This window comes from Pleurodeles waltl, chromosome 2_2 (genome assembly GCF_031143425.1).
Source record: "Pleurodeles waltl isolate 20211129_DDA chromosome 2_2, aPleWal1.hap1.20221129, whole genome shotgun sequence".
Lineage (NCBI taxonomy): Eukaryota > Metazoa > Chordata > Amphibia > Caudata > Salamandridae > Pleurodeles > Pleurodeles waltl.
Window position 1 is genome coordinate 1139822075 of NC_090439.1, and position 27899 is coordinate 1139849973.

A 27899-nucleotide genomic window follows, 5' to 3' on the forward strand; every position below is an offset into this window, starting at 1 on the left:
CCCATAGATGATCCAGCACAGCCCATTGTCTGCTGGATAACCAGACTCCCGTCTAGTCAGAAACAACTCTTAAAAACACTCTGGTAAAAGATCACCAAACAATCAGCCAAAACAAAAATCCCAATATGAACTCACCACCCCAATCCATCTCAAGTCTTGAAACAAGTCCCAGTTATCCAGTTGGAAAGTGCCTCTTAAAACTACACTGACTGGAGATTACAACATAACTAGCCCAAAGACAACTCTTTATATACGGACCAATGACAGCTGCCAACAACACCCATTTCAGGTCTGTAAGTAGGTCCTGCTAATTCAGTTGTAAAGCACCCCTTAATTATTCCTTATATGTTCCAGATCCATGCCAACATAGAGGTGTATTAAAGTATTTTGGTATTGCGATGTTATGCTAAATTACTTGTAGGAGGCCACGTACAATCGGAGAGGTCAGTCTATGGGCATAGGTGGTATAAGTTTGTTTATGATGGATGTTTGCCAAATTAAACCAAGTGCTAAAATACCGAAACATATGCCCATTACTTGCAACCAGCTTAGGAGAGAATTATTTTCTCCCTCTCCAGCAAGGTCAGGTTGATAGTAGTGGAAAGGTGGCTCATCTGAGCCAAACTGAAGGATGTGATCCTCTGCATGTAAGAGAGGGCCCTTGTTGACGCCTTCACACTTCAAGACTAGTCAACTATTGACAAAGTAACGAACCCAACTACCAAACTCCAGCCGTTTATTCAACCTCTTCCATGGTCCTGCAAAGGGAGCGAGAAGCCATAAAATCAAAGCTGTGTTCCACTTGTACAGAAATCATTGCTAGATGAACCAACTGTAAAATATAGGATCACCACTGATTCACTCGATGTTCTTGAGGCCGCTTCATCCTCAAAGTGAAAAGACTCATTCTTACAGTGTATGTTTCAGAACTACTTGCTATCAGCAGGAATGCTAACGTCTATTGTGTGCACCCTCACAATCTGTGATTTGAAGGATATCTTTATGATCTATGGTGCGCGGACCTACGTAAAATGTGAACAACAAGACTAATGTATATATCGGAACATATCCAATGCCCCCAATATTTAATGAGGAAATCCATGAGATGTGTAATCACAAACTCTACAGTCTCTAATCTGAAGCATGTGAATCCAACACATTGATAAAAACAGGCAGTCGCACCGGTGCTGATTTATGAGCTCTTACTACCTCCAACCTGAACGCTTCAGATGCTTCCGACATAAGCTCATGAGCCTTGCCAATCCTGAGAAAAGGTTTGAATATACATTGCGGAACCCATTACCCATTTATTGTGTCATTTTAAAGCTATCCCTGATGTTTAACCTTTGGTCTTACACGATAAGTACAAGCCGAGTAATTGGAGAAAACGGTTAAGTTTTTGCTAATGTTTAAGACCCGAGACCCATAAACATGGATAAAAGAAGCAAAAGTTCCAACATGTGGGACCTCTCCCTGTACATCCACCACTATAAAGGACCACAGAATGGACACCGGCCCTAGGAGTGCCTTTGTACTGCAGGTTCTACTTGGCGAGGATGAAGTGCTTGAAATACATTTAAACAGGTCTGTTTAGTTTTAGTGAAAGTGAAAGGTTTTCTAGCCCATGCCTCCTTACTGTCCATTTCCTCTTCTGAAAACTCCTCTGGACCAGCCATCGGTAGCAACAGGAAAGGAAGAAGGTCCACAGCATCACTAAGCAACCATTCATGGCAAGCTGTCGAGAAAATCAAATACGAGCAGGTTACTTCGCAGTTGTTACATCGGAGGTAAATAGTGTGAGGGTGGTTTTCATTACTTTTACATCGTGGCAAGGTACCTCGCAGACACTTACGCATATATTAAATTGTACTTTGAATAAATATTCACTGAAACAAAGGTTAAAGTGACATTTCGTTTGTTTGTATGTCATTTCATCACCTAACAGTTAAAAGTCTAAAAGACACTAAAGTTCGCCTGTAATGGTGATCCTGTTCCAGCACAAGTCCTTGCCACCCAACATCACACTCCCACCCTCTCTTTATATTCAACTTTAGCCTTGCATCGTATTCAGTCTTCGAAAATAATCTGTGAGCGAGCAAACTGCTGCAGCTCATGATAACCAGGGGCTGTCCGCGGAGCCGCCAGCAAAACAATCTTTGTACCCAAGATCTGATGCCATGCTTTGCTATTTTAGTAAATATCCCCAAAAAGAACATTTCCAGAAAAAAATAAAAGTTTAGAATAATTGTTTTTGTTAGAACCACCTCGACTGGATAAAAATAGAAAAAAAAAGTTATGTTTGTCATGTCAGATCCCTAACTGTTAAAAAGTATGTGACTGGCGGGGGCCGGGTGCAGGGCCTGCAATGAAGGCCATACGCAGCAGGTGCTGGTTGGCCACCTGCAACATGGGGTTGGATGCACTTAACTATCGACTTGGCAATGGCAGTTTTAAAAATGGTACTGTCCATGTCGGGTTAACAAAGGCTACTAAAAGCTGGCTAGACTTTCTAAAGGGCTTAGTTCTATCAATGTATTATTTAAGCGCTATGTTGGCATACAGAGTGTGAAGGGCCCTTTCTGCTAGAGAGTCTGGTTGTGGAAAATAAACTGGCAGCTCAATGGAGCCACTTTCCAAGACAATAACTGAAAGTAACTACGTGTAGGCGCTTCAAAAGGAGGATTCCTGAGTTGTGTGGGTCGGGTACCTCAGGGCAAAGTATTAGCATTTTACATTTTCGGGAGTGGCGACCAGGTCTACTGATGGAGTATGGAGTTTTTTGCCAGTGAAAGTACTTGTGAAAGACTTGTGGGAGGAGTTCCCACTTATGGACTTATTGATGAGTCCTGCACAGCAGGTCCACAAAGTAATTTTCCACTCATAGCAAATGCCCCACCAACAGGTGACTGTTGTTGTGGGTTACATTCCAAATCTAGTGAGGTAGTGTAGAAAGCTGGGGTCAGTGGGCCCAACCCTGCTTCTGGATGTAGAACATGGCTGACATGTTGTCTGTCTATATGTGCTTCTGTTTATTTCCCACAGAAATGGGAAGAGTGCTAGTCTGATGGCTTGAAGTTCCAAGTAGTTAAGTGACACTCCTGGTTGTGTGGGGTTGAGGTGGTGAGGTCCCCACGCTATGAAAGAGGCATCCATGGTTACAGTCATCGAATCTAGAGAGAACTTGTCAAGCAATAGATTGTTGCTGTTCTACCAAAGCAGATGTACTTGGCCATGGCTGTGCCGCCTGCCTCAAGAGGCATTCTTGTACAGGCACATCTGCAACCTGGCTTACTAAAACTGCTATCCATGTAGCCATCACCCTCAACAATTTTATGACTGTTCGAACAGTAATGCAATGGTGTATCTAAAAAAGAGGTAGTAACTGCTGGAATGCCATCACCCTCTGTTGGTTGGAGTATGTAGTGATTGTCACTGTATTTAGAACTGAGCTGAGGAACATCTCAATAAGCTACATCTGAAAATGCAATTTTTCGCACTGGTCAATCATAGGCTGTGAAGTAGGGGATGCTAAGCATTGTCATCTGCTGCTTCTCTTGATCAGCCAGTCATCTAAAAAAGGAATGAAATGTATGGCCTTTCTGTGCAGGTGCTCTGCTACAACCACTAGTTACTTTGTAAACACCCTTAAAGCTGTAGTGCATCCAAAAGCTAACAAACACCCTGAACTGGTAGTGTTGTCCACTTACCACAAACCAAAGCTATTTCTGATGTACTGGGCAGATCGGGATATGAAAGTACACATCTTTCAGATCCAGCGCTGACTTTAAATTGCCTTCCTGTATCAGCAGGATGGTGTCATGTAGCGTGACCATAAAGCATCCTTATAGTCGTATCCACTGTGTTAACAGCATATCTTATATTGGCTAGGGGTGGGCACAAGATTCTGCTCCGTTGGCGGAGTTTTGCCCACTCTGCATTCCGCTCAGAACATGCAATTCCAACAAAACTCCACCAACTGTTGTGTGGCAGGGTTTTTTTCGCGTGCGGCATGCCAATGTTAAGTTGGCAAGTCAGAATTTGCATCCCCTAGCTCAATTTACAGGTGCTAGAACACCTCCTGTCCGATTTCTCAATGGGAGTGGTCGTGGCAGGTCACAACGTTCACACCGAGAAAGCTGCCGCTCAAGCTGAAAATCCACTCAAGCGGCGGGAAGCAGCAGCGCCCTCTGGCATGACGGGCGATGCTATTCGTGTTGATTTTACAGCACTGGAAAAGCTGAAATTTCGCCATTCACGGAATTTGGAGAAGTTTTCGGGTAACTCCGTGGAGTAAAACTCGAATACTGCCCATGCCTAATATAGGCATTGTTGACGGTCTTCTCCTCAGCAACCAACTTTTGTAGTCTTTTACAAAGGGCCTCTGATAACCGCATTACACTCCACGATTTCATCTCAGCGGTACTGGCCGTACATGCAGAGGAGGGCCACTGATTTGGCAATGTGTCAGTGTATGGCTGCCTCAAGCACTACCCACTTTCCTGTGCTTTTAATTTGCTTAGGCTCCTTGTCAGGTGGAGGGGCACCTCCTGTGGCCTGTGCAGAAGGCCTTTTATGGGTAGTGTGCACAACTAAGGAGTCAGGGACAATTTGTCCACAAACATAAGCGGGATCCTCTGGGGAATGCTTATATTTTTTCTCCACAAGGGGAGTAGCCATCCTGACTTTCACTGGCTCCTTGAAGTTGTCCGAGCCAGGAGTGATCATTCCCTTTAGCATGCAGGGGTCACAGACTGCAAGCTCTGTCTGAGAGAGGTTTTCAACTAGGTAGTCCTTCTCCACTGTGTGCAGTTTTACTTGATTGCTATGCAGCCCTTTGTATGTAGCAGTACCACCTGATGGCAATGGCTAGGCAGGGGAGGGCTCTAGATCAGGGTCGACTTGGGGTTCCACCACAGAGTTCCCAGCAGTCATCTTCCTCCTAGTGCCTAAAGGACTCATTAAAGGGGTCCTATGGGTAGTGGCGGATGCCTGGGTCCAAGACAGTGTTGTGTGACTCAGGTGGAGGAGAGTGTGGTGGTAGTACTGGGGAAAAAGGTATGGGTAGTAGTGGTGGGAACAGAGTATGTAGGAAAGTGCCTCTTTTTTAACATGGTCACCCCCCACTTTTTGTTTAGTATTCGATGCAATTTTGACTGAAAGTGCACTGCGTTTCTGCTAACCAGGTCCCCAGTGCCGGATCTCTTTCCTTGAAACTGTGCTATTGTTCCCCAATTGGCAATACCTTTACCCATCCCTCCCCCATAAGTGCCTACTAAATGGTACACCTGGTACCTAGGGAATGGGTACAAAAGAGTCCCCCGAGGGCTGCTGCATTTATTGTGCCACCCTCAGACATCTCACCTAGCACATGCAGACTGCCATCACAGGCTGCATGTCTTGGTGCAGCTAAAGTGAAAACACAACATGGCACACAGCTTGTCAGTTATGTCCCCTAAACACTGCATGCAATATATGTAAGTCACCCCTACAGCAGGCCTTACAGCCCTACGTCAGGGTGCATTATATTACATGTGACTGCATATCTGCCAAAGCCTAAAAGGAAAGGAAGAATGGTGCGGTTCAGTGCTCTTAGACGAGGTTTTTGCAGGTGCACAAGTTCAGGCCATACCTACTGGAGGTGTGATAGCCAAAGGTTAGTGCTCTTTGCAGCACAACTCAGGGCTTGATGCAAAGATCCTTCAGGTGCTCTGCTTCCATCTATGTGCGCTTTGCAGCTCACAGCTGATCCAGAGGTGTATTAGAAGCGGGAGATGTATACTTGGTCCTTGGCCTTGACCCGACATATGGAACTTGACCTACTCCTCGATGTCAGAAGCATTGGAAAAGAGGGCTTCTGGGCTCTTTTCTCCTTGCCCCACCAAGAAGGTCCAGCTCCTCTTCCTCTCCGCCTGCCATATCTTCGGCTCTGGTATTTCTGCTAAGGGTGCCTTTGCTTTTTGTGACTGGCCCTCCTTCATTTCCTCTCTGGTAACTTCACTTTTTTGCAGTTGAAGGCAAGGAAGGTTTCATAGAAGTCTTGACATGATTGGCGGAGAGGCAGTGGTTGCAGACTTTATGATGGTCCCTCAAGCAGGATATGGGTCACGTCAAGGGTAAAAGTGGAAGGTAGACCTTTTGTTATTTAACAGTTCCAGCTCTGCAAATTCCCAGTGGATGACAGGCATGCCAGATATGAGTGAGGCGCCAGAGGCAAAGGAAGCATGTACAATTGAGTAACCCAACTGATGGTCCATCAACATCCAGTGGGCTGGAAATCTCCGGTGAAGATTTCCTGACACCTAAAGGTACCCCTGCAACCGCAAACCCCTGGCCTTGGGTAACCCAACCGACGGTCCCTCAACATACAGTGGGCTCTTGACTTACCTGCTCAACAGTTGGTTTTCTTCAGTTGACTCCCTGGACCACGCTTACAGCATCTTTGTGACCCCCAATTTCCCTCAATGAAAAGCATTGGACACCCAATGCTGTGTTTGCACCCTGCTCCCGGCTGCCCCTGTGCCGCTGAAGGTGTGTGTTTGGTGCTGACCTGTGCCCTTTCCTAGCCTCCCCCGTGATGATCTAACCCCCCAGGTCTGTGCCTTGAAGTCGCGGGTACTCACCTGCAAGCTGTTTTCTTCTAAGTGCCCCCTGTCTCCATAGTATTACACTGGGTGCCCAACACCAACTTTGAACTCTGCACCTTCCCAATCCCATGTTGCAAGTGGTGCATCCTTGGTGTCATCCTAAACTTTGCCCTGTGGACACCTTAACCCCTAAAGACTGGGATCGTAAGTCGAGTACTTACCTGCTAATTGTGTTGTTACTTTTCCTCCCCAGGACTGCATTACTTTCTATAAGAAATTGCACTGTTTTATCTCAATAACAGAAATCAAGGATAAGCAGCAATGGCAGTTAACAACTTTGGTTTCTTTCCAACAAATCACTTACAGTATTCGAAACAACAGTTCCTGAGTGTTCCTATCACGCCTCCTCTGCGGACTGTGGAGCCTTCGTACTGCGTGTAAGGCAGGAGTCGCTGCAGCACACACCTGTGAAAAAGACAAGAAGAAAGGAGCACGGAGACCAGGTATGAAACAGAAGCAACTTTGTTCGCAAGTACATCAGAGAAATCAATACACTCTACATGTCTGTGATCTGTGCACCTTTTTTTTGTGAAGAGCCATAGACTTAGGCACATGATGCCAATTACATGTGTTTGCATTAAAAAAGCATCTGGGATACAATGAAGAAACCAATGGCAGAGTCCATAGACAGGGCCTTCTGCTTAATTTCAAGCATATGTCACAAAAATAAAAGTACCAAGTGCTTAGAAGAGTAAGGGACATTCCAGCAGGAGATGTGATCACACCACATATAGAACCGCTTTTATGCTTAAAGGCACATCACAAGAAAAACATCTTAATGGAGATTAGAAAAACTGACACTGGTTTTGAATTACTTTACCCTGGAAAAAAATAAATCAAGCCTGTCAGGACTAAAAAGAAAATGTATAAATAAATAAGCATTTGCAATGCAACGGGTCTTGCATTTCTCTGAGCTAGAGCTATTAGCAGTTGTAAACTCTCAACCGGACTTTTCTTGCCACATTAAATGGAAAAAAAGAGCGCAATCGCGCTGCTACAGTTCATTCGTAGTGAAACCCATCGGCAAAAGTGCAATTATCTACGTACCTGCCAAAAGTGCAATTAACTATGTAACATGGTCGATGTCATGTAAAGCACTCAATTTCTGCCAAGCGAGATTGCGCTGCGAAAAAAGATAAAAAGTAGTCCACAAACCGGACAGAAAACAGCGAGCCTCGCATGTTTTCAGTACTTGCCCGCTACGCTCAAGGACGACTAACCACCCAAAAAGGCATAAGGTATGCATGCCTTCCACTAATGAAAGCAATCAAATTTTAAAAGGCAAGCCCACGAACCAATGAAAGAAACTGACGTGACGTGGAGGGGGCTCCGAGCCCTTTTCTAACTACTAAAGCTTCTCACAATCGATATGCATGCGCAAGCGACGCAGCCTCGACCCTACAAAAAAAAAAGGGAGGGGGGGGTGAAGAGATGTAAAAATGAAAGAGGGAAGGAGAAAGCGGTGGACCTTGGGGCTTCTGAGATTTGACTTTCAGCAATGGACCCAGGTCTTCATCTGGCTAAAACAGTTAGATAATCTGGAATCTAAACTGACCAAAAACGCTCTCTGGGTGCCCACCGCGTTTTTTACCCAAACAAATATTTTGAAACAGATGTAGAGTTTCATCCACACAACAGTTGTGAACGTGTTGGTTGAATCGCACCTCACTTAAGAAGATTAGGTTATCTGGCTGCATTAGAAATGAGTGGTGACCTATTTGCTCAAGAGAAATTATATTTCCTCAATCCTCCTTGCGCTCCATTGGCTACAAGTCTGCAAAAGAGTTACTCTCACATCCATGACCACTGTTCACTAAGTCGTTTATGTAAACTAAGCTGATGTTTTGGCGTCTAAAGTTAAGTGGTATATCCATCAGCAGGCTCTAAGGTCTGCCAAAGTTGCATTACTTTATGTTCCCCAAATTCAGGTATGCCCCTTAGGTGATAAAGGCTTTTTGTGGCTGCTGCCAGTATTGCTAATCCTCTTGCTCTTCAGCTAAACTCTTAAAACTATAACAATAGATTAGGAAGGCTTTTAAAGCCCTGGCTATTACCTCTTTGATTTCTTTTAGATCAGGAGCCTTACTCTCAATAGTTCTATTCACTGGCTATAGAACCACGAAGATGATGTACTCAATGATTAAATTACAGCCTAAAATCCAATACAGCACAAACTCAATGCCTTTTGTGGGATAAATGCTTAATTTCCCCGGACGTGCTGCAATATATGAGCACGCCAAGTGTATTGGGCCCACGCAGACTCCTACTCCTCAAAAGCTAAGCGCTGGCATCAGGCTTGAAAATTAACCCCACCAAATCTATACTGGTTCCCCTTGTAAACGGCCGTGATTGTTATGACTGGTAAGACACAATACCGCTTCGTAGACTAAGTTTCAAATATCTGGGGGTCTGGGTGACTCTTCTACCAGAACTGACACGGGCAAGGAATCTAGATTCGCTAGTGAAGCGAGTCAAGACTGACCTGCAGAGATGGCAGACACTGCCGCTGAATGTAATGGGACGAGTTGCTTTATACAAGATGATAATACTACCCAGATTATTATACGCTTTCCAGAACTTCCCCTTTCCAATCTCCGAATCGTGGTTCCGGTCCCTAGAGGCAGCCACACCATTATTTCTCTGGGGGGAAGCCAGACACAGAGTGGCGGCAAGATACTGTAAGAAAGGGATATATGAAGGGGGACTAGGAGCGTCTGATCCATACTTGGACTATCTGGCGACACAGTTACTGGTAATACACTATTGGTTTAACAAGGGTTGGTCAGACCCGGCATACCAGGTGGAGTTGTGAATTTTGGGATTCCCGCGCGGCCTAGATATGCTATATGGTACACCCCTCCTACAATCCATGGAAGGGACTACCAAGGCGGTTTTCCTGGCTTGGAAAGCGGCGCTGAGGCACACCCGCTGGAACAATGTGATCACTCGGCAGACCCAGTTATGGAGGGGGAGGTGGGGGAGTGCCACAGCTGCGCTGGAGGGATTTACAGAATGGGACTTACTAGGTATTTCTTTGGTCGGGGATGTGTGGAAAGGAGAGACACTAAAGACCTTCCAGGAACTTCAATCAGACTTGTGTATCACCAAAACACAGTTCTTTAGATACCTCCAACTTAGGCACGCCATAGGAACACATTTTACAAGAAATCTACTACCAAAATTCAACCCACCCAAAGCTAAACTACTTATGGGAAACCTGGGAGGGAAAGGGGTCTCACAAATCTACAAAATGTTAGTTAGCACCGCATCAGAGGACGTAGACCCGACTAGGATGGGATGGGAGGCCCGGGTGGGTGCCCTGGAAGACTCAGAGTGGGAAGAAGCACTGAGAGCCCTTAGGACACTAGCCATATCGGTGAAATTGCGCACCATACAGTTCTTCTACCTCCACAAAGCATACCTAACACCAGCTAGACTTTACAGAGCCGGATTAAGGTTGGATAGCCGATGCCCTCGCTGTGTGGGGGACCCAGCCAATTTCTTTCACATGGTATGGGACTGCCCGGTTGTGCAGACCTATTGGGAGAAGATACTAAATGACCTAAACAAGATATTGGGAATGGAATTGCAGCTCTCAGTGGGTATGGTACTGCTGGGAGTAATGGAAGACGTGGTGAGGTCACTAGGGCGAGGCGAGCCCTAGTCTGGGTTGCCTTTTTAGTGGCAAAACGAGATATCGCTGCAGTTTGGGCCTCGTCCTCTGGGCCGTCCCTACAGAAATGGAGAACAGGAATGGACTGGTGTGCAAATCAGGAGAAGAGTGTACACAAATCGAGGGGATGTCCCCGGAAATATGATAAGATATGGGGCCCCTGGATAGGGGCGTTGTCATAGACTGAACAGGTACAGCCGTCCCATGGAGGTGCCTAGTCAAAGTAGCATATATTCTAGTGCAAGTGTTAACAACACAAAAACTGAACTGCTGTGTTATGTCTGTACTAAATGTTTAGTATTATATCTTTATCAAAATAATAAAATTTGTGATTGATTGCATTTCATTATCTGTAAAATAAAATACCTTTGTGAATTAGTTGAATCTGCCTGGCTTGCTAGTTGGTGTAGCTTTCCATGTACAGATAGATGTAACCTTACAAGGAAAAAAGTCTGCAGCGAGTTTTGGCAGAAGTGCAAATGTTCTATTATTGTTATATTTTGTAGTGCTTCCTTCCAGCCTGACATGTGTAAGAAATGTTGTGTAAAAGAAATGAACTAATGCAATATATCATGAAGTTATTTCCTTCTGATGGAAAGTTACGTGGATGTAATGAATGCTTGCACAGAGAATCATAGTGTACTTATATTTTAAAGATACAATTGTCAGGACAGAACGCAATAGAAAATGTTTTCATTTTCATGTAACATTTTGATTCCTGTTGCTGACAGAATGTTATGTCTTAAATGTGTGGCAATCATTTTTAGATTTGTATTCATGATTTTTTTGTATTGTTCACAACCCTGTATTTTTAGTTTTGTATTCATGATTTTTTTGTATTGTTCAAAACCCTGTAATAACACTCAAATGTGTTGGCAAGTAGCTCACTTTATTACAGTTCATTTTAGAGAAGCACATTTTATGGGCACTAAGCACACCTTGATCTTGTCAAGCAGAGCACTCAGACTGCTCAGCCTTATGATTTGGCTATTTGAATATGCATATGTATTTGATATCCGTATCAATCAATCAATCAGTTTTTGTAAAGCCGGGCTACTCACCCGTGAGGGCCTCAAGGTGCTGAGGGGGTTGGAGGGTGCGGGGGAGCGGGTGGAGCCTCATCCGAAGAGCCACGTCTAGAGGTTCTTCCTGAAGATGGTGAGCGATGGGCTTTGTCGAAGGTATAGGGGCAGGTTGTTCCAGCTTTTTGCTGCGATGTAGGTGAAGGATCGTCCTCTGGCAGTGGTTTTTTTTAAATGCGAGGGATAGTGGCCACAGCCAGTTGAGGGGAGCGGAGAAATCTGGCGGGGTGTGGAAGGAGATGCGGTGGTTCAGGTAGGCAGGTCCGATGTGTATGGCTTTGTACATGTGGGTGAGTAGCTTGAAGGTGATTTGTATTTCTACTGGGAGCCAGTGGAGGGTCCTCAGGTGCTAGGAGATGTGTTCTTCGCGTGGAAGGTTAAGGACAAGTCTGGCAGTGGTGTTCTGGATGCAGTGCAGCTTTTTGATGTTTCTCATCGTGGTGCCGGCATGGAGAGTGTTGCCGTAGTCAAGCTTGCTTGTGACTATGGCGTGGGTGACTGTCCTGCGGCAGTCGGCTGGGATTTTGCAGAGGGTGTGCCAGCAGGAAGAGGTGACTGAGTTTACCTGCCCGGTCATAGATAGGGAGGAGTCGAGGATGATGCCTAGGTTACGGGTGTGCTCAGTCAGTGAAGGCGGGGGTGCTGGGAGATGTGGGCCATATTGTTTCTTTGGGCAATTTTTGTGTTGGGAGCATACTTTTTTACTGATGACTGGTACTATTTTTGCTAGCTACATTACTCCTCTTATGTTAAGTTTATTTACTGAATAAATCTGATACATAGAAAAGACCAAAATAAATAAAGAAATGCTTAATTCCCCTGTAACTATCTCTGTCTAAACATCACAAAATCTGCATCAAGGTACTAAAACGAAGACAGTCTTTGTTGGAAAATAAAGTTGAAAGTTAGGCTATCGCAATATTCTGTTGTAGGGCCTGGGAAATGGATAGATTATCTGACCTTGGTAAAAAAAAAAAAAAAAAAAAAAAATCAAGCAAATGTTGCAAGTTTTGTCTCTCAAATGAGGGTACATCAGACACCACTGGCCATCATAAGGACACTGCACATTTCCACAGAGAAACACCTAACCCTGCAGTCAATATCGCCACAGCAATGCTTTAGACCAGTGGTTCCCAACCTGTGGTCCGGGGACCCCTGGGGGTCTGCGAAGCCTTCTCAGGGGGTCCGCGAGAGCCTAGAAAATTAAAAAATATTAACAATTATTGACAAATTAGGTCCCCAGCTTCCAGTAATGACTCAGGCGGGGATCCCCGGATTCCCATGATGATTCAGTGGGGGTCCCTGGGTTCCATTAATGTTAAAATGGGGGTCTACAGAAATCAAAAGGTTGGGAACCACTGCTTTAGACAGAATATCTGTCTGCTGCCCTGTGTGCTCAGACTCCACAACCACGTGCTAATCTCCCTCTTTTCCAAAACAAAGGCAGAGACTACTGAACAAGACTCGCATTCCTAAAATCTGTAACTCCGGAATGACCCCCATAAACCCCCAAACAATCCACAGGCAATCTACCCAACTAACCTTCAGAATACTGGGCAAGTCGCACTTCATTTGCCCAAATAAAAATACGCCTACATCTGTAGCACTCATTCCCCACTGAAATGTTAGTGCTACATAAAAGCAGGCACTATCACATGCTCCAGGAGGGTGCCTCTCTCTTAGATCTCTCCCTTGAGATCAGGACATACCCAGCCTATGGAATTCACAGAGTGTCCAGTGTTTCAGACTGCAAAGGCGTGAGTTTGCCTTTGTCTTGCACACAGTATAAGCCTCAGTTCTGGTGCTGTACTTTCTTTTGCTTTATACTGTGTTAGCGTGTTCTACAATCGCTTCCGGGTGCGACGCGCTCCGGTAAGTGCCACCTGCCTTGAAGCGAGTATGGCATACTTAACTAAAGACAAATATCACTGCCCAACTATTCAGACATAAGACCAGCATAAGTCCCAGTGGCTTATGTGCATGGATTTTCTGCAGGACTTAAGAAAAGAATATATATATATATATATATATACAGGGAGTGCAGAATTATTAGGCAAGTTGTATTTTTGAGGATTAATTTTATTATTGAACAACAACCATGTTCTCAATGAACCCAAAAAACTCATTAATATCAAAGCTGAATATTTTAGGAAGTAGTTTTTAGTTTGTTTTTAGTTTTAGCTATGTTAGGGGGATATCTGTGTGTGCAGGTGACTATTACTGTGCATAATTATTAGGCAACTTAACAAAAAACAAATATATACCCATTTCAATTATTTATTATTACCAGTGAAACCAATATAACATCTCAACATTCACAAATATACATTTCTGACATTCAAAAACAAAACAAAAACAAATCAGTGACCAATATAGCCACCTTTCTTTGCAAGGACACTCAAAAGCCTGCCATCCATGGATTCTGTCAGTGTTTTGATCTGTTCACCATCAACATTGCGTGCAGCAGCAACCACAGCCTCCCAGACACTGTTCAGAGAGGTGTACTGTTTTCCCTCCTTGTAAATCTCACATTTGATGATGGACCACAGGTTCTCAATGGGGTTCAGATCAGGTGAACAAGGAGGCCATGTCATTAGATTTCCTTCTTTTATACCCTTTCTTGCCAGCCACGCTGTGGAGTACTTGGACGCGTGTGATGGAGCATTGTCCTGCATGAAAATCATGTTTTTCTTGAAGGATGCAGACTTCTTCCTGTACCACTGCTTGAAGAAGGTGTCTTCCAGGAACTGGCAGTAGGACTGGGAGTTGAGCTTGACTCCATCCTCAACCCGAAAAGGCCCCACAAGCTCATCTTTGATGATACCAGCCCAAACCAGTACTCCACCTCCACCTTGCTGGCGTCTGAGTCGGACTGGAGCTCTCTGCCCTTTACCAATCCAGCCACGGGCCCCTCCATCTGGCCCATCAAGACTCACTCTCATTTCATCAGTCCATAAAACCTTAGAAAAATCAGTCTTGAGATATTTCTTGGCCCAGTCTTGACGTTTCAGCTTGTGTGTCTTGTTCAGTGGTGGTCGTCTTTCAGCCTTTCTTACCTTGGCCATGTCTCTGAGTATTGCACACCTTGTGCTTTTGGGCACTCCAGTGATGTTGCAGCTCTGAAATATGGCCAAACTGGTGGCAAGTGGCATCGTGGCAGCTGCACGCTTGACTTTTCTCAGTTCATGGGCAGTTATTTTGCGCCTTGGTTTTTCCACACGCTTCTTGCGACCCTGTTGACTATTTTGAATGCAACGCTTGATTGTTCGATGATCACGCTTCAGAAGCTTTGCAATTTTAAGAGTGCTGCATCCCTCTGCAAGATATCTCACTATTTTTGACTTTTCTGAGCCTGTCAAGTCCTTCTTTTGACCCATTTTGCCAAAGGAAAGGAAGTTGCCTAATAATTATGCACACCTGATATAGGGTGTTGATGTCATTAGACCACACCCCTTCTCATTACAGAGATGCACATCACCTAATATGCTTAATTGGTAGTAGGCTTTCGAGCCTATACAGCTTGGAGTAAGACAACATGCATAAAGAGGATGATGTGGTCAAAATACTCATTTGCCTAATACTTCTGCACTCCCTGTGTGTGTATATATATATATATATATATATATATATATATATATATATATATATATATATATATATATCAAACCAAGGCCCTTTCAGGGATAGAGTGACGCATAAATTATGCAAAAAACAAAGGAGAACTCTGGGAAGTTCCCAATTTTAGGTGGAGAGCTGCTCTAGTAAGGAGCACCCTGCAACACCAGCGACACTCTAGATTTGCTCACCTCAAATGTCTGCTTATCTAGCAAAGTCTTTAAGCATAGGATTAGCACAGTGCTATCCTCGCCGAGCTAGATAGTGAAAGTCTTTTGCCATTCGTACAGCAAAATCTTTAAACATAGGATTGACATAGTGTCATCCTTGCCGAGCTGTAAAACGACAAAAGCCATTTACCACTCCAGGCACAGTATTACAGCTTTGGACTGGTGAAATACCGTCCAAGCCAACCTAGAATGAGTAAAGCAACCCCTGACACGTGTTTCGCTCTCTTTAGAGCTCTTCAGAGGGGTATAGCATTGTCCAGACACAAGGGAGCACCCAGTATAAGTCAAACCAAGGCCCTTTCAGGGATAGAGTGACGCATAAATTATGCAAAAAACAAAGGAGAACTCTGGGAAGTTCCCAATTTTGTCGTTTTACAGCTCGGCAAGGATGACACTATGTCAATCCTATGTTTAAAGATTTTGCTGTACGAATGGCAAAAGACTTTGTCACTATCTAGCTCGGCGAGGATAGCACTGTGCTAATCTTATGCTTAAAGACTTTGCTAGATAAGCAGACATTTGAGGTGAGCAAATCTAGAGTGTCGCTGGTGTTGCAGGGTGCTCCTTACTAGAGCAGCTCTCCACCTAAAATTGGGAACTTCCCAGAGTTCTCCTTTGTTTTTGGCATAAATATATATATATATATATATATATATATATATATATATATATATATATATTCCCCCCCCCCCTTCTTCCTTTTCTTTCTCTGTGATATTGTTTAGGACCAATAACATTGTTTTTTATAACTAACTGTCGTTTTTGCTTTTCTAGATATATTTCCCTTTTTTTTCCCCCTTTTTGTCCTTTGTCCGTTTCCCCCTCTTTTCTCTTTTCCTCTTTCTCTTTTCCATTTTCTTCTTTTTTTTTTCTTTGCTGCTTCAATATGGATGTTGTGTGTGTGTGTGTGTGTGTGTGTGTATATATATATATATATATAAATAATGTAATAAAGTTTGTCTTTGTCCCTTGCTTCTATATAATATTCCATTTGTCAAAGATGTCTTTAAATTAGTTTGTATATAGGTGTATGTATTTTTATATGTGTATTTTTTGTATGGATTTTTTATGTATTTTTGTATATATACTTAGGCTATGTATGTCTCTTTACTACATTTCAGCCCTGAAGAAGTCCTTTGGTTAGGACGAAACGCGTTGGCTGTTTTGTTTTTATATCCAAGGAATCCCCAATAAAGAGAAGATTTTCTATTAATAATATGGACTAATTGGACTTAATTGTTTTACTCTAAGTAGTGCACATTCAAAATTTCTTTCTTAAGAAAAGATTTGCATACTGTAAACTAATGCAGAATGCCCAAGTAAATTCAGTTTCCTTTCTACCAACCATTTTTCAAGGTTTACTGGTGGTCCAGGGAAGTTAAACAACTATTGTTCCTGTTCCTTCTCGAGATCGCCTCTCTAAGCAAACGTTCACAAAGTCAGTCGTTTTTCTAATGAAAGGAAATACAAACGAGATCGCGCTGCGAAAATAGAGAAAAAGTAGTCCACAAACCTGACAGGAAACAGCGAGCCTTGCATGTTTTCTGTACTTGGTCGCTGCGCTCCAGGAGGGCTAACCACTAATGAAAGCAAGCAGATTTTAACAGGCAAGCCCAAGAACCAATGACAGACACGGACATGACGTGGATGTGGCTCTGAGCCCTTTTCTAATTCCTAAAGCGTCTCTCAAGCGATACGCATGCACAAGTGCATGCGACGCAGTCTCAACCCTAAAAAGGAGAAAGAATGGAAGGAGAAACTAACGCAAAGACCTGGCATTGCAGTGAAATTCCTTTGAGGCAGATGTGCTCCGTCACTCATAGGGCAAGAGCCATGGCAACAGCAGGCTGTCTCACTGACCCCTGCTGTATGCTGTGGTGGGCAAAAGCAGAATGTGAGTGACAGCGGAACGGACCAATGACCAAGGAGAGCGGACCCAAAAATCCTTTATGACTGCATGTGTCTATGTATTTTTATCTATGAATTTCTTTTATTGGGTGAAGCTGGAGAAACAGAGAAACCTGTCTCTCAGTCGGACTTAAAAAGACTAAGGGGGTGATTTTAACCTTGGCGGACGGCAGACGCCGTCCGCCAAGGTACCGCCGTGAAATGACCGCACCGCGGTCAAAAGACCGCGGCGGCCATTTAAACATTTCCACTGGGCCGGCGGGCGCTCTCCGAAAGAGCGCCCGCCGGCCCAGCAGAAATGCCCCTGCAACGAGGACGCCGGCTCAGAATTGAGCCGGCGTAGTTGCAGGGGTGCGACGGGTGCAGTTGCACACGCACTGAAATACTTTGCGGGGCCCTCTTACGGGGGCCCCTGCAGTGCCCATGCCATGGGCATGGGCACTGCAGGGGCCCCCAGGGGCCCCGCGGCACCCCCTACCGCCATCCTGTTCATGGCGGGTTTCCCGCCATGAACAGGATGGCGGTAGGGGGTGTCTGAATCCCCATGGCGGCGGAGAGCGCTCCGCCGCCATGGAGGATTCAATGGGGCAGCGGTAAACCGGCGGGAGACCGCCGGTTTACCCTTTCTGATCGCAGCGGAACCGCCGCGGTCAGAATGCCCTCGGGAGCACCGCCAGCCTGTTGGCGGTGCTCCCGTGGTCGGTGACCCTGGCGGTCACCGGCCGCCAGGGTCAGAATGACCCCCTAACTGCTTACACTCCAGATAAAACACCTCTCAGATTTTTTCTAAATTCTCAAAGCACTAATGCAAAGGCACAAAGCACTTCTGGGCAGTTCACATCCCTCATCAGTGCTAGACAACTTAATGAACTGAACAAGTGGGAAAAAGTTCAGCTGTCCTCAACTCTGCTCACAGTCTTTGTTCCAGCTGAAATGAGAAGGTGAGAAAAACTAAATGAAGCTAGTAATTGAGGCAAAATTATTGCCGAGCGGGCTCATAAACAGAGCAGCACACTACCAGTTTAGTCCCTGCCCTTTTAAGCCTTTCTATCATGTTCAACCCTACTTTTAGAAATAGAGTATTCTGATCCTGGAAACGTAAGAAGAATCCTTGTTTTATCAAGCTAAGATCTACAGATGTAGATGTTTTCTCTACAAAAGCACGAATTTGTCCTAAAATAAAACAACCAGTTTTGTTCCCCTCAAAACCTGGAAGACCACACGGCCTTCTTCAGAAGCTGACAGAAAACATTTTCTCTGCCCATAACTAGCCTTCCGTTTACTCACAGACTACAGCTCCAAAATGTAACTGCACTGTATATACTAGTTTTAATTTCAGCTAATTTACTCAATTATACTCAAATATTTAATACTTTTGCTGCCATCTTCAAACAGTAGTAATCCATCCCTATACTCAGTTCCTAAAAGCACTCAAAACAGTCTCCCCATTTGTTCGGCAACCACCAGAAGCCACACATATCAGGAAGTTGAGAATAGGTGTATGTAGACCATCTAGAAATGCGTTTCATGCTAGAGTTGTTCAATTATTTGTTTGTAGTAAGAAAGTATATTCAGTTACCCATATAGTCTGTTGTGTCATCACATCAGTCAATGCAACTCAGGATCATATTAACCAGCCTCCTACTAGTATCAATATACATGTGGAGATGGGTGCCAATTAGCTCTGTTCTTTCTCCTGATGATCTAAATATTTGAGTAGGAAGACTAGGACAATACAATCAATGATTTCTTCCAGCTTCGAGGGTGGAGACTCCGCATGGGCAGACCGAGGCTGGCTGTGAGGCGTCTCCACCCCACCTCCTCCGAGGGGGTGACCTAGTTATTTCAGGACTGGTCCAACCTACATCTAATATAGCACAAGAGTCTCCATTTTGTTCACGTTAACACAGCTATTTGTATCCATCACAGTCCACAGGAATTGCGTGAACCACAATAGCCAGCGATGTGCTTGAAGTAATTAAAAAGACACCGCCCGTAAGTGTTGATTCTCAACAGTGAGGTCAGGTAAATGTTGACAAGTAGGAGACGTTAGAGATTCACATGGTATTGTATAAACTATGGAGGAGCATGCAAAGATGAAGGTGCCAATGACGTACTTGACTTCATTTCTGAAATCTGCTGTACCTACCAGCGATCTACTACCCCCAAAAATATTCCAGGCTCTTTCTATTAAATATTCCCTGGCTGTACACAATTGGCCTCTAATTTGCAACAAATGCATACTTTTTATATTCAGCCTCGAATTATGTGAAATTAGATAAGTGTAACTCAGCTAGAAGGCTCTGGTTACTGAAGCCTGTGTGCTCTCCTTCAACAATTACCAAAGCAGCCTTTGAATCGAATGGGACTGCAATTAGCGGTTATATGGCTTGGTGTTCAAAGATAAGGTGAGCATGGATCAGACACTCAAAGGAACTAGTATAGGAAACACCAACTTTCAAGTAAGTGTAAATTTGCATAACTGGCTGAAGGAAACTGAACATATATTAGACATTCTCTATTTAAGCACCACGCAACAATTATTGCAAACTGTGAAATTATCACGATTTGTTAATTGTATATTGTCCCACGATGTTATGATGATGAATTAAGTACAGTCGTAAACCAGCACATATCGACCTATTATGGTTTCCAGAAATCAGAGTTCATTTAGAGGCAGAAGCTAGACCCTTCTTTTGAAACGTCTGGGGATGACATACAATGAATCAGAGATATCTGGTTTGTAAAAGCTGGACGACTTGCTATGTTCTCATGCCAGAGAACACGGCCAACAACCAAAGGGTTAACCAGACCAGGATTTTGTGTTAAATATGTTGACATTTGTGGGAAAAGAATTTCCTGTTGCACATGAATCGAAGTGCTTTCAGTTGATGATTGTGGGGGATAAAAAGTATGCCACCACAACTTCTATGTAATTTGAAAGAATGCAAAAGTGTGCAAGCTAAAAGTGTTTGAAAATGAGGCATGCAGCCAAACACTGGAGTTACCTCTGAGGATCAAGTTAAACAGGTTCAAATATTTAGAGATTTGGATCACTAGACAGTCCACCCACGACGCAAATGTATGCCCCCCTACTAAAAAGCTTTGAGAAAGATGTTAAACACTGGCCGGTCTCGTTAATGGGGAGGTCCGCCTTATTCAAGATGGTAACCTCCCCCGCTTCCTCTATGCCCTCCAGAATTCACCACACCCTATTCCATACTCATTCGTCATTAAAGTCAAAGCCCTAGTCTGCACACTTGTTTGGTCAGGTGGGCAGCCTAGAGTGGCCCTTCTCACATTACAGAGGTCATAATATGAGGGGGAAAATCGCTCTCCCAAACATTCGGAAATACTATGAAGCGGCACAAGTGAGTATAGTCAAACACTGGTCCTTTGCCTCATGGGAGGACCCGGAGTTTCGGGTGGACAGGGAATCCATGAATAACAGTTACCTACACTGGCTCTACGGCAGAAAACTGGGACCTGTATTCTGCCCGGCAACCGAGACGGTTAATCAGACATGGTGGTCACTCATCAGAAAAATGGGGTGGGCCAACCGAAAACATCTATCTGGGAGGGCATACAGCTGCTCACGATGTTCGCTCCGCGTGGGTTTCGGGGCTGGGATGCAGAGGTGTGGGACGGGGTGGTGCCATACTCACATCTGCAAAAAGAATACCAAATGTCAGCTACACAATGGCTGCAGCACGCCCAGCTGAGAACGGCCCAGGAGAGAGGTGGGATAGGCCTTGGAGGATGCCACAGGGAACCCCCAGAACTGAAACCAGAAACAGCACTCCTGGGAATCTGGGGACACACTGATCACACTAGGTATCAAAAAGGTATTGATCAATCTTGGTTTCATGGTGGCTAAACAAGACATAGCTAGAAAATGGGGACCTGGGAAACCACCGGGATGCAAAGAATGGTGGAAAGAAATGGACAGACGCCGGATCTTAGAAAAGAAAGTTTACCGGGGTAGAGGCAAGGAAAACAAGTATGAGAAAATATGGGGTGGATGGGAGGCAGGATAGGTGAAACATCAGGACCACAGCTGGACTACGGGATGTGATGAAAGTGCCCAGAACAGGAGGGAGCAGTGATGGCCCAAGGGGCACCCAAAGAATACTGAAGGTCTTAAGGAATCACAGGCTCACAGATATTAAATGTCCATAGCTCCAGAACCTCATATGTATTGATTTGCACATATAAGGAAATTTACCAAGGGGGAGAGGAGTTATTTCAATGTATTCAGATATGTATCGCTGTTTATTTTCTTGTATTGCAATAAAATAAAATATAAATTAAAAAAAGAAAATGGAGGCATGCAAAGAAAACTGCACCTCCAGCTTTGCCTTATGATTTAAAGGAACACTCCCTTCTAATTGTTGTGAAATGTACAGAAAGGGTCAAAATGCATCATCATTCTTAACTTTAAAAAATAGCATACTTCGTTTTCCAGCTACTTTAATCAAAATAAACAAAAAGCATTCACTGCTCAGAAAGAAATTGAAGCTGCCTGAACCTTGTTCCAGGGCTAACCGATTCTCCTTTCTGTGTCAGTAACAGTAGGAGTCCTCCTCAGTCTTAGACAGATGTACTAAAGGAACAGCCTAGGGCAGAGGCTGAGATTCCCTTCCCACCTTGAAAGCAAAGTACATTTATTGTTACCAAGATTTTCACGCTGCATATGGAGTATTTCAGCTCTTGCTACTATTATACACATTGCATAGGCTGATACTGGCCATCTGTATCGTAAAAGGGCAGACAGTGGGAATGGGGTAAGCTTCAAAACTGTACTTTCACCGAAAAATATTGGTTGTTAAACATAGCAGAACAGAGTCGAAGTGGTTTCCCTTTTTAGGTTTCACCTCACAGCGCTTGCAAAAACTCTTGTAAAATAAAATAAATAAATACATTTTTTAAAAAGCCTGCTCATCATTGGAGTGCCTTCTGCCTGGTCGACAATGTGACCCTGGATGTATGTACTGCCTTTCTCTTCTTCCCGTTTGTGAATATGCTGCCATGAACATAACTGTGAAATCGCCCCTTCATTGACTTATTACTATGCACTGATTGTTATACTTCTTATGTTGTTGTATTGTTTAAACCAAAACCGAAAACAAAAGAGAAAAATACCAATAAATAAATTTGTAAGGAAAAAAAAAAAGCCTGCTCATCGTCTTTGACTCGTTGCTTCCTATTGGTCAGTACCTACTCCTCGCCTCCGGCTTCCTCCTGGGCTTCGAGTCTTTGTCCCTATCAAGGTGCATGGACCAAGTACAGCTTCCTTGTGCTCAGGGTCCTTCCACTGGCCGCAATCTCCAGCAGGTACTATTCTTTCTTTTCCTGCACAAACTCTTAGAGCGTGCATATAGCAGCAGAACCTCTCCTTTGCCCCCGCCCGCCCTCCCTCTCATCCTTTGCACTCCTCCTGCACCCTGTGGTTTAACCTAAACCCTCTCCCCACCTGCCGATGTCTTTCCCACCCCTTCTCTTGTGTTGCTTGATCCCCCAACTTCCCCGCATCATTTTTTTTAAAAATGATAATAACCCTTAGACGTGATTGAATAAATTAATGTTCCGTACAGGTAGTTATTTAGAAATTGGTTGTTGGAGCTTGCGTCTAGTCTTCTATGAGCAGGAGCCTCACTGGACAACTGATCAATGGCAGGCCCTTCGGATGAAGCGGTGAAGTTGGTGAAGCTGTGAGAGTGTGACAAAAGGCTGTGACAGTAATGCTGGCAGAGGAGGGGTTAACAGCGCGCTGTGTCACCATGTAAGATTATGAACTGAGGGGCGTCCCTCTGAAGAAAAGGACACAAGAGTTGGGTTGTATTTGCTGAGCTTTTTCCTGGGGAGAATATCTGACAAAAGTTAAGGGGTGCGTGTGCTGGTCAGAAGCGTGGCATTATATGCCCTTCCATTGCACTTAATAGTAATACCTTGTTTTCTTTAGCATATAACACTGTTGTGTTTGCCTATTCTAAGCGCTGTAAATATTGACTGCAAGCAAAACTGATTGTTTTCATCTTATATGTGTATAAAAGCAGAGTTGTAAAGGTGGGCAAATACGCAAATTAACAAAGAAATCCGAGTCAGGGCAGAGATAAGGGCCTGGCATTGCTCCAAGAGCCATTACAGGAGCTGAGCTGTCAGCATATTTGGCACGTAACTAACGAAACAAATGCCAAATAAAACTACAATAAAGATGTTCAAAAAGTATTTAACTTACGGAAGAATTTAACTTAAGAGCATTAGGATGTATCACTGTGTTGAGTAGTATTTTTTTTTTTTTTAAGAATTGATCGTCTCTCAACATGCCTTTAGAAATGTTCATGCCCCCATCTCTGTCCTTATCATGATGCTATTAGTTAATCAAGCGGCAAGTCAACTGTGTGTATTCTAAGGGTGACCTAGTTTGCTCATATGGATGAACAATATTAAAGTCAAAAAAATCTGCAAGAGTGGCTTTATACTGCACAACTCCAGAGTTGTATATTTCAAGGTCCTCTCAAATGTGATGATAAAGGGAAAGAGGCACCTTGAAATAAGGTCAAACTTTTTGGTCAAGCAAAGAAGCAGAGAAGCTCCCTGGTGTTTCACCCAAACACCCTCCCCACCCCCGATGACTTTCCAACCTTCCTCCCTCATGTTGCTTGACCCCCCTCAACCATCCCAGCTCTTTTTTTTGGTGCAGAAACAGCAACATGGCATGCAGCATGCACTAATAACCCGTAGATAAATGGGAGGGGTTGGATATTCTAACACACAGCACTGGTATAATCCAAGCGGGAGACAAAGTAAAACAAGCATTTGCAATGCAATGGGTCTCGTGTTTGCTTGAGTTAGGGCTATTAGCGTTGTAAATTCCTACCTGGACTGTTCTTTCCACATAAACTGAAAATGAAAAATAAAACGGTTGACATAAGCATGCTGACTCAAAGCACCACGGCCGCCATGAGCATGAGCGCCAAGGAGAGACACAAAAGGAAAAACAAGTTTTCTCGCAGTCAAACGTATCGACAAAAGTGCAACTATCCATGTAACAGGGTCGGTGTCTAAGGCGGTAACAAAACCACCCCAAGGAGGGACAAACGTTAAGCATTTACCAATGATAAAGGATTTTTGCAAGGCAAGCCCATGAACGAGTGACAGTGATGGGCATGCGGTGGGTGTGGTTAAAAGACCACAGATAAACTACAACAGGTTAAAGTGGTTGTGTGCTCGACCTAAAAATACAAGCAGGGTTGGACTCACCTACAGGGCAAACCGTCAGTGTCCCAAGGGCTGATCTGACATGTCTGTGTGTGGGGCGGTGTTTTGGTTGTTTGTTGGCTGGTTTTATGGTCTGCTGGGCTGGATTTTACTGTTGATTTCCCAGATATTATTACCACACGCATGGACACAACAAGCACAAATACATTCTTCCATATCTTTCAAAACACCTATAAAACGTGGCCCATTTATTTACCCATGTGATTCACTAATGTGGGCACATCGACTTTCTGTCCTACTCCGCCACTGGATACAAGCCGTAAAAGAGTTCCCCTTGTTCATACTTTGCTCTGTATTTTTCTTTTTTCCACCTGCCCCCTCCACTCCTGCCTTCAACGAACTAGGATACTAAGGACATTTTTATTAATGGTGACATGCCAACCTGCATGCAGACTAATCTAAAATATTTGCCCCATTGCAAGCCAGAGGGTTATCGCGTTGCGAAGGTGCCATATGCCTTAATTAATTATTAACGCTACAAGCAGAGCGAGAGAATCAGTGCATAATGAGGATTTTTGCAGAGCTGAAGTAATGCATCTCACTAGCATCAAAAAACAATGAAATGTCAGTCAGGGGCTATTTAAATAACAGAATAGTTTCAAAAGTTAGCATTGATTATTGCCATGTACTAGATTTAATTTGCTAACAAGTCCTGCAGATGCGCTGGGCACTGAAAATCATATTGTATGGAATGGTCATTTTGCAGCAATATTTGCCTGGTTTTACTAGCCTTCTGTGCCCATGCTCGCATGCCACAAAGCGGTGCTTAAAAACACAATATGGCACGCACTGCAAGCTGGATCAGCTCTTGCGTGCATTTTTTGTGTGCGAAAAGTTGACACAAGGGCACTGCAAATGGCTTTATATTGCTTAGCCCCAACTCCTTGTAAATATATGCAAACGAGGAGAATCGATGTTGGACCAGCTCAAATATCGTTAGACATCCAAGCAAACTAAAATGTACTATTCTAGCACAACCTGACTCTGCAGGAAATCCCATTCACAAGCTATTGTAAACAATGGGCAAAAGGAAATTTGTGGGATCACCTCATGTGCAATGTTTTCTTTACCAAGAAATTACACATACTACGCGATTTACCCGGTTGCAATTGTTCACATGCACAGTTTTGCAGTGTCCCTTGTGTAAAATTCTCATGCAGTAAACCGCATGCTCGTCTTTATTAGCATTGCACAAAAAAACAAGTCAATTCAAAGTACCATGGACACTATGAGCATGAGAGCAAAGGAGAGACAAAAGGAAAAATAAGTTCTCTTGCAGTCAAGCATACTGGCAAATGTGCAACTACCCATGTAAAAGGGTCAATGGCCACGGTGGTAACAAAACTGTCCCAAGGAAGGACAAACGTAAAGCATTTACCAATGATAAAGGATTTTTTAAAGGCAAGCCCACGAACGAGTCACGGTGATGGGTGTGAGGTGGGCGTGGTTAAAAGCCCACATTGATACCAACATGTTGGAAAAGCAGCGCTTGCGCGCAGCTATGCTCAACCTAATCATAGGAGTCACAGTTGTGCTGATCCACTGTTGCAAGCAGAAGTCTGTCACGTAGTAGGCATGTTGGTGAGTATTACACAATCAATAATTAATACAATCTTGTTTGTAAGGTAGAAAGAAAGGGAAAATCGTGGACATTTCAGCCTCTGTGATAATTTTTATGTGTGATGATCGGCAAGACGATGCTTAGAGTTTCATTCTAAAACTCCAATGTTGATGATTTGGAAGAGTTTCAAGAATGGACTTACAACTGGCCAAAAAACTGGATGATCATTTTGATGACTAGGAGAAAAGTAATAATACTAGATTCACATTTTGATTCACTTTAGGAGGTTTCCATTGGCAAAAGCTCTTTGGTCCCAGGGGAAAAGTATGTTTTCAAGTCAACCTAACAACCACCCAATTTTTGGGCCAATTGTATTCTAGTCTTGAAACTCTTCCAAATCACAACCATCGGTGTTTTAATGGTCACAGTTCACCAATGTGGCTATGTGAGAGGATGTAGGGAAATAAAAACTACCCTCTGTGGCAAACAATAACGCCACCTCCGTGTGAAATGTCCAAACAGGCCGTAGGAACTTATTTGTTTGGCATTAGTTTGTACGCAATAAAAAAATAAGAAAACATAAAAAATAAAAAAAGAGTATATTTTCTTGTAAAATTATTACCATGTGAAAGTGAATATTTGCATCAAGATAGGTTCTTCTAATATGTTCCGAAATGTTAAGCATAAGGTGTCTCAATATTCAAAATTCGTTATAGGAGTTTCTCGTTATTATTAGAATCATCACAACATGAATGCTTTTATACTTAATGGTGGATCCTTGTTGATTAGTAAGGCCATTATTCAGCCCTGCTAGCCTGGAAATCAGAAGTACTACAGAGGGATAAGTTGTTTGTTGTCTGTGAATTAAAATAGCAATGACTAATGGCAATACAGTTTTACATATCAGATAACTTGAAACTAACCAATGTCATTGTTCAGTCCCAGGATGTCTGCCAGTCAATAAATCTATGTGTGTTCACAGAAACGAACAGGGCAGTTGGCATGTCATTGTTTTGTGGTGACAGCCTTTCTTTTACAAACTATTTTATTTTATTTTGGGTGTGACTTAAATCAGAATGGTGGTTTGTCATTACTACAAAGTACTACTGCGATGATCATTTGTCCGTATTCGCACTTTCCTGGACATCCTTCCTATGTATTTGAGGACACATGGGCAGATGATGATGATACACACTACATAGTTGGATTTACAGTTCGTATGTTCCCAAAGAGTTGGTAAACCCGGGATAATTCCAGTGGCTTTTTAATGTAACAGCACACGTTGAATTTTCTGCACCGGTGGTGTCCCGTGATTGGGTAAGTTCCAAAGAGTTTGGTAAGGACCACTGTGTTCTCGATATTCTGCACTCGCAGCGCTACATGAACATATAAAACGGTGTTACAGTCTGCTTAACAGCAACGCGCCGTAAACAACGGCTTGCTTTTCCGTCGGGACACTGTGGGTGCACATCCCGGTGCTTATTTCATTCTGGTCGTATAAAGGACAAACTGAGGGGACCACAGCTTGTGGTTTTACCACATTGAAGTACATATAGGACTTTACTGCCGTCCGGCAGTTTCCAGGCAGCCCTCTCCGGCTACCGTTCATGGTTGTGCCATTCACTGCCCCACGGAGCAAAGGGTCAAACGACGTCGGGCACCGGCAGGTTCACTTCACTTAGTGGCCGAGTGATGTCACCCGGCCCTTGCACGGGTCCGAATCCGCTTAAAAAGTAGTCCCCTTGAGTGAGGCTCTACTGGAAACCAGCTTTCCTCGTGAATGGGGCACGGTGCTCTTTTTTGTTTTTGGAAATATGGAGTTCTTTCACGGTTTTTTAAAATGTTATTTTCTTACTGGAAAGAAGGTAAACAGCCAGCGCCATCGGGATGCGTAACCGCAATGGC

At 43.8% G+C, this 27899-nt stretch overlaps 1 protein-coding gene across 5 annotated transcripts in view; it reads right to left on the bottom strand.

The window, feature by feature from the left end:
- Positions 1 to 27899, bottom strand: part of HGH1 (HGH1 homolog) — a 93455-nt gene that overhangs the window by 15831 nt on the left and 49725 nt on the right. For all 5 annotated transcript variants that reach the window (XM_069221047.1, XM_069221048.1, XM_069221045.1 and 2 more), the window contains 2 exons: positions 6949 to 7049; positions 1637 to 1735 (listed from right to left, as the gene is read on the bottom strand). In XM_069221047.1, coding sequence (XP_069077148.1) covers positions 1637 to 1735; positions 6949 to 7049 — 200 coding nt within the window. The remainder of the gene's footprint in view (positions 1 to 1636; positions 1736 to 6948; positions 7050 to 27899) is intronic.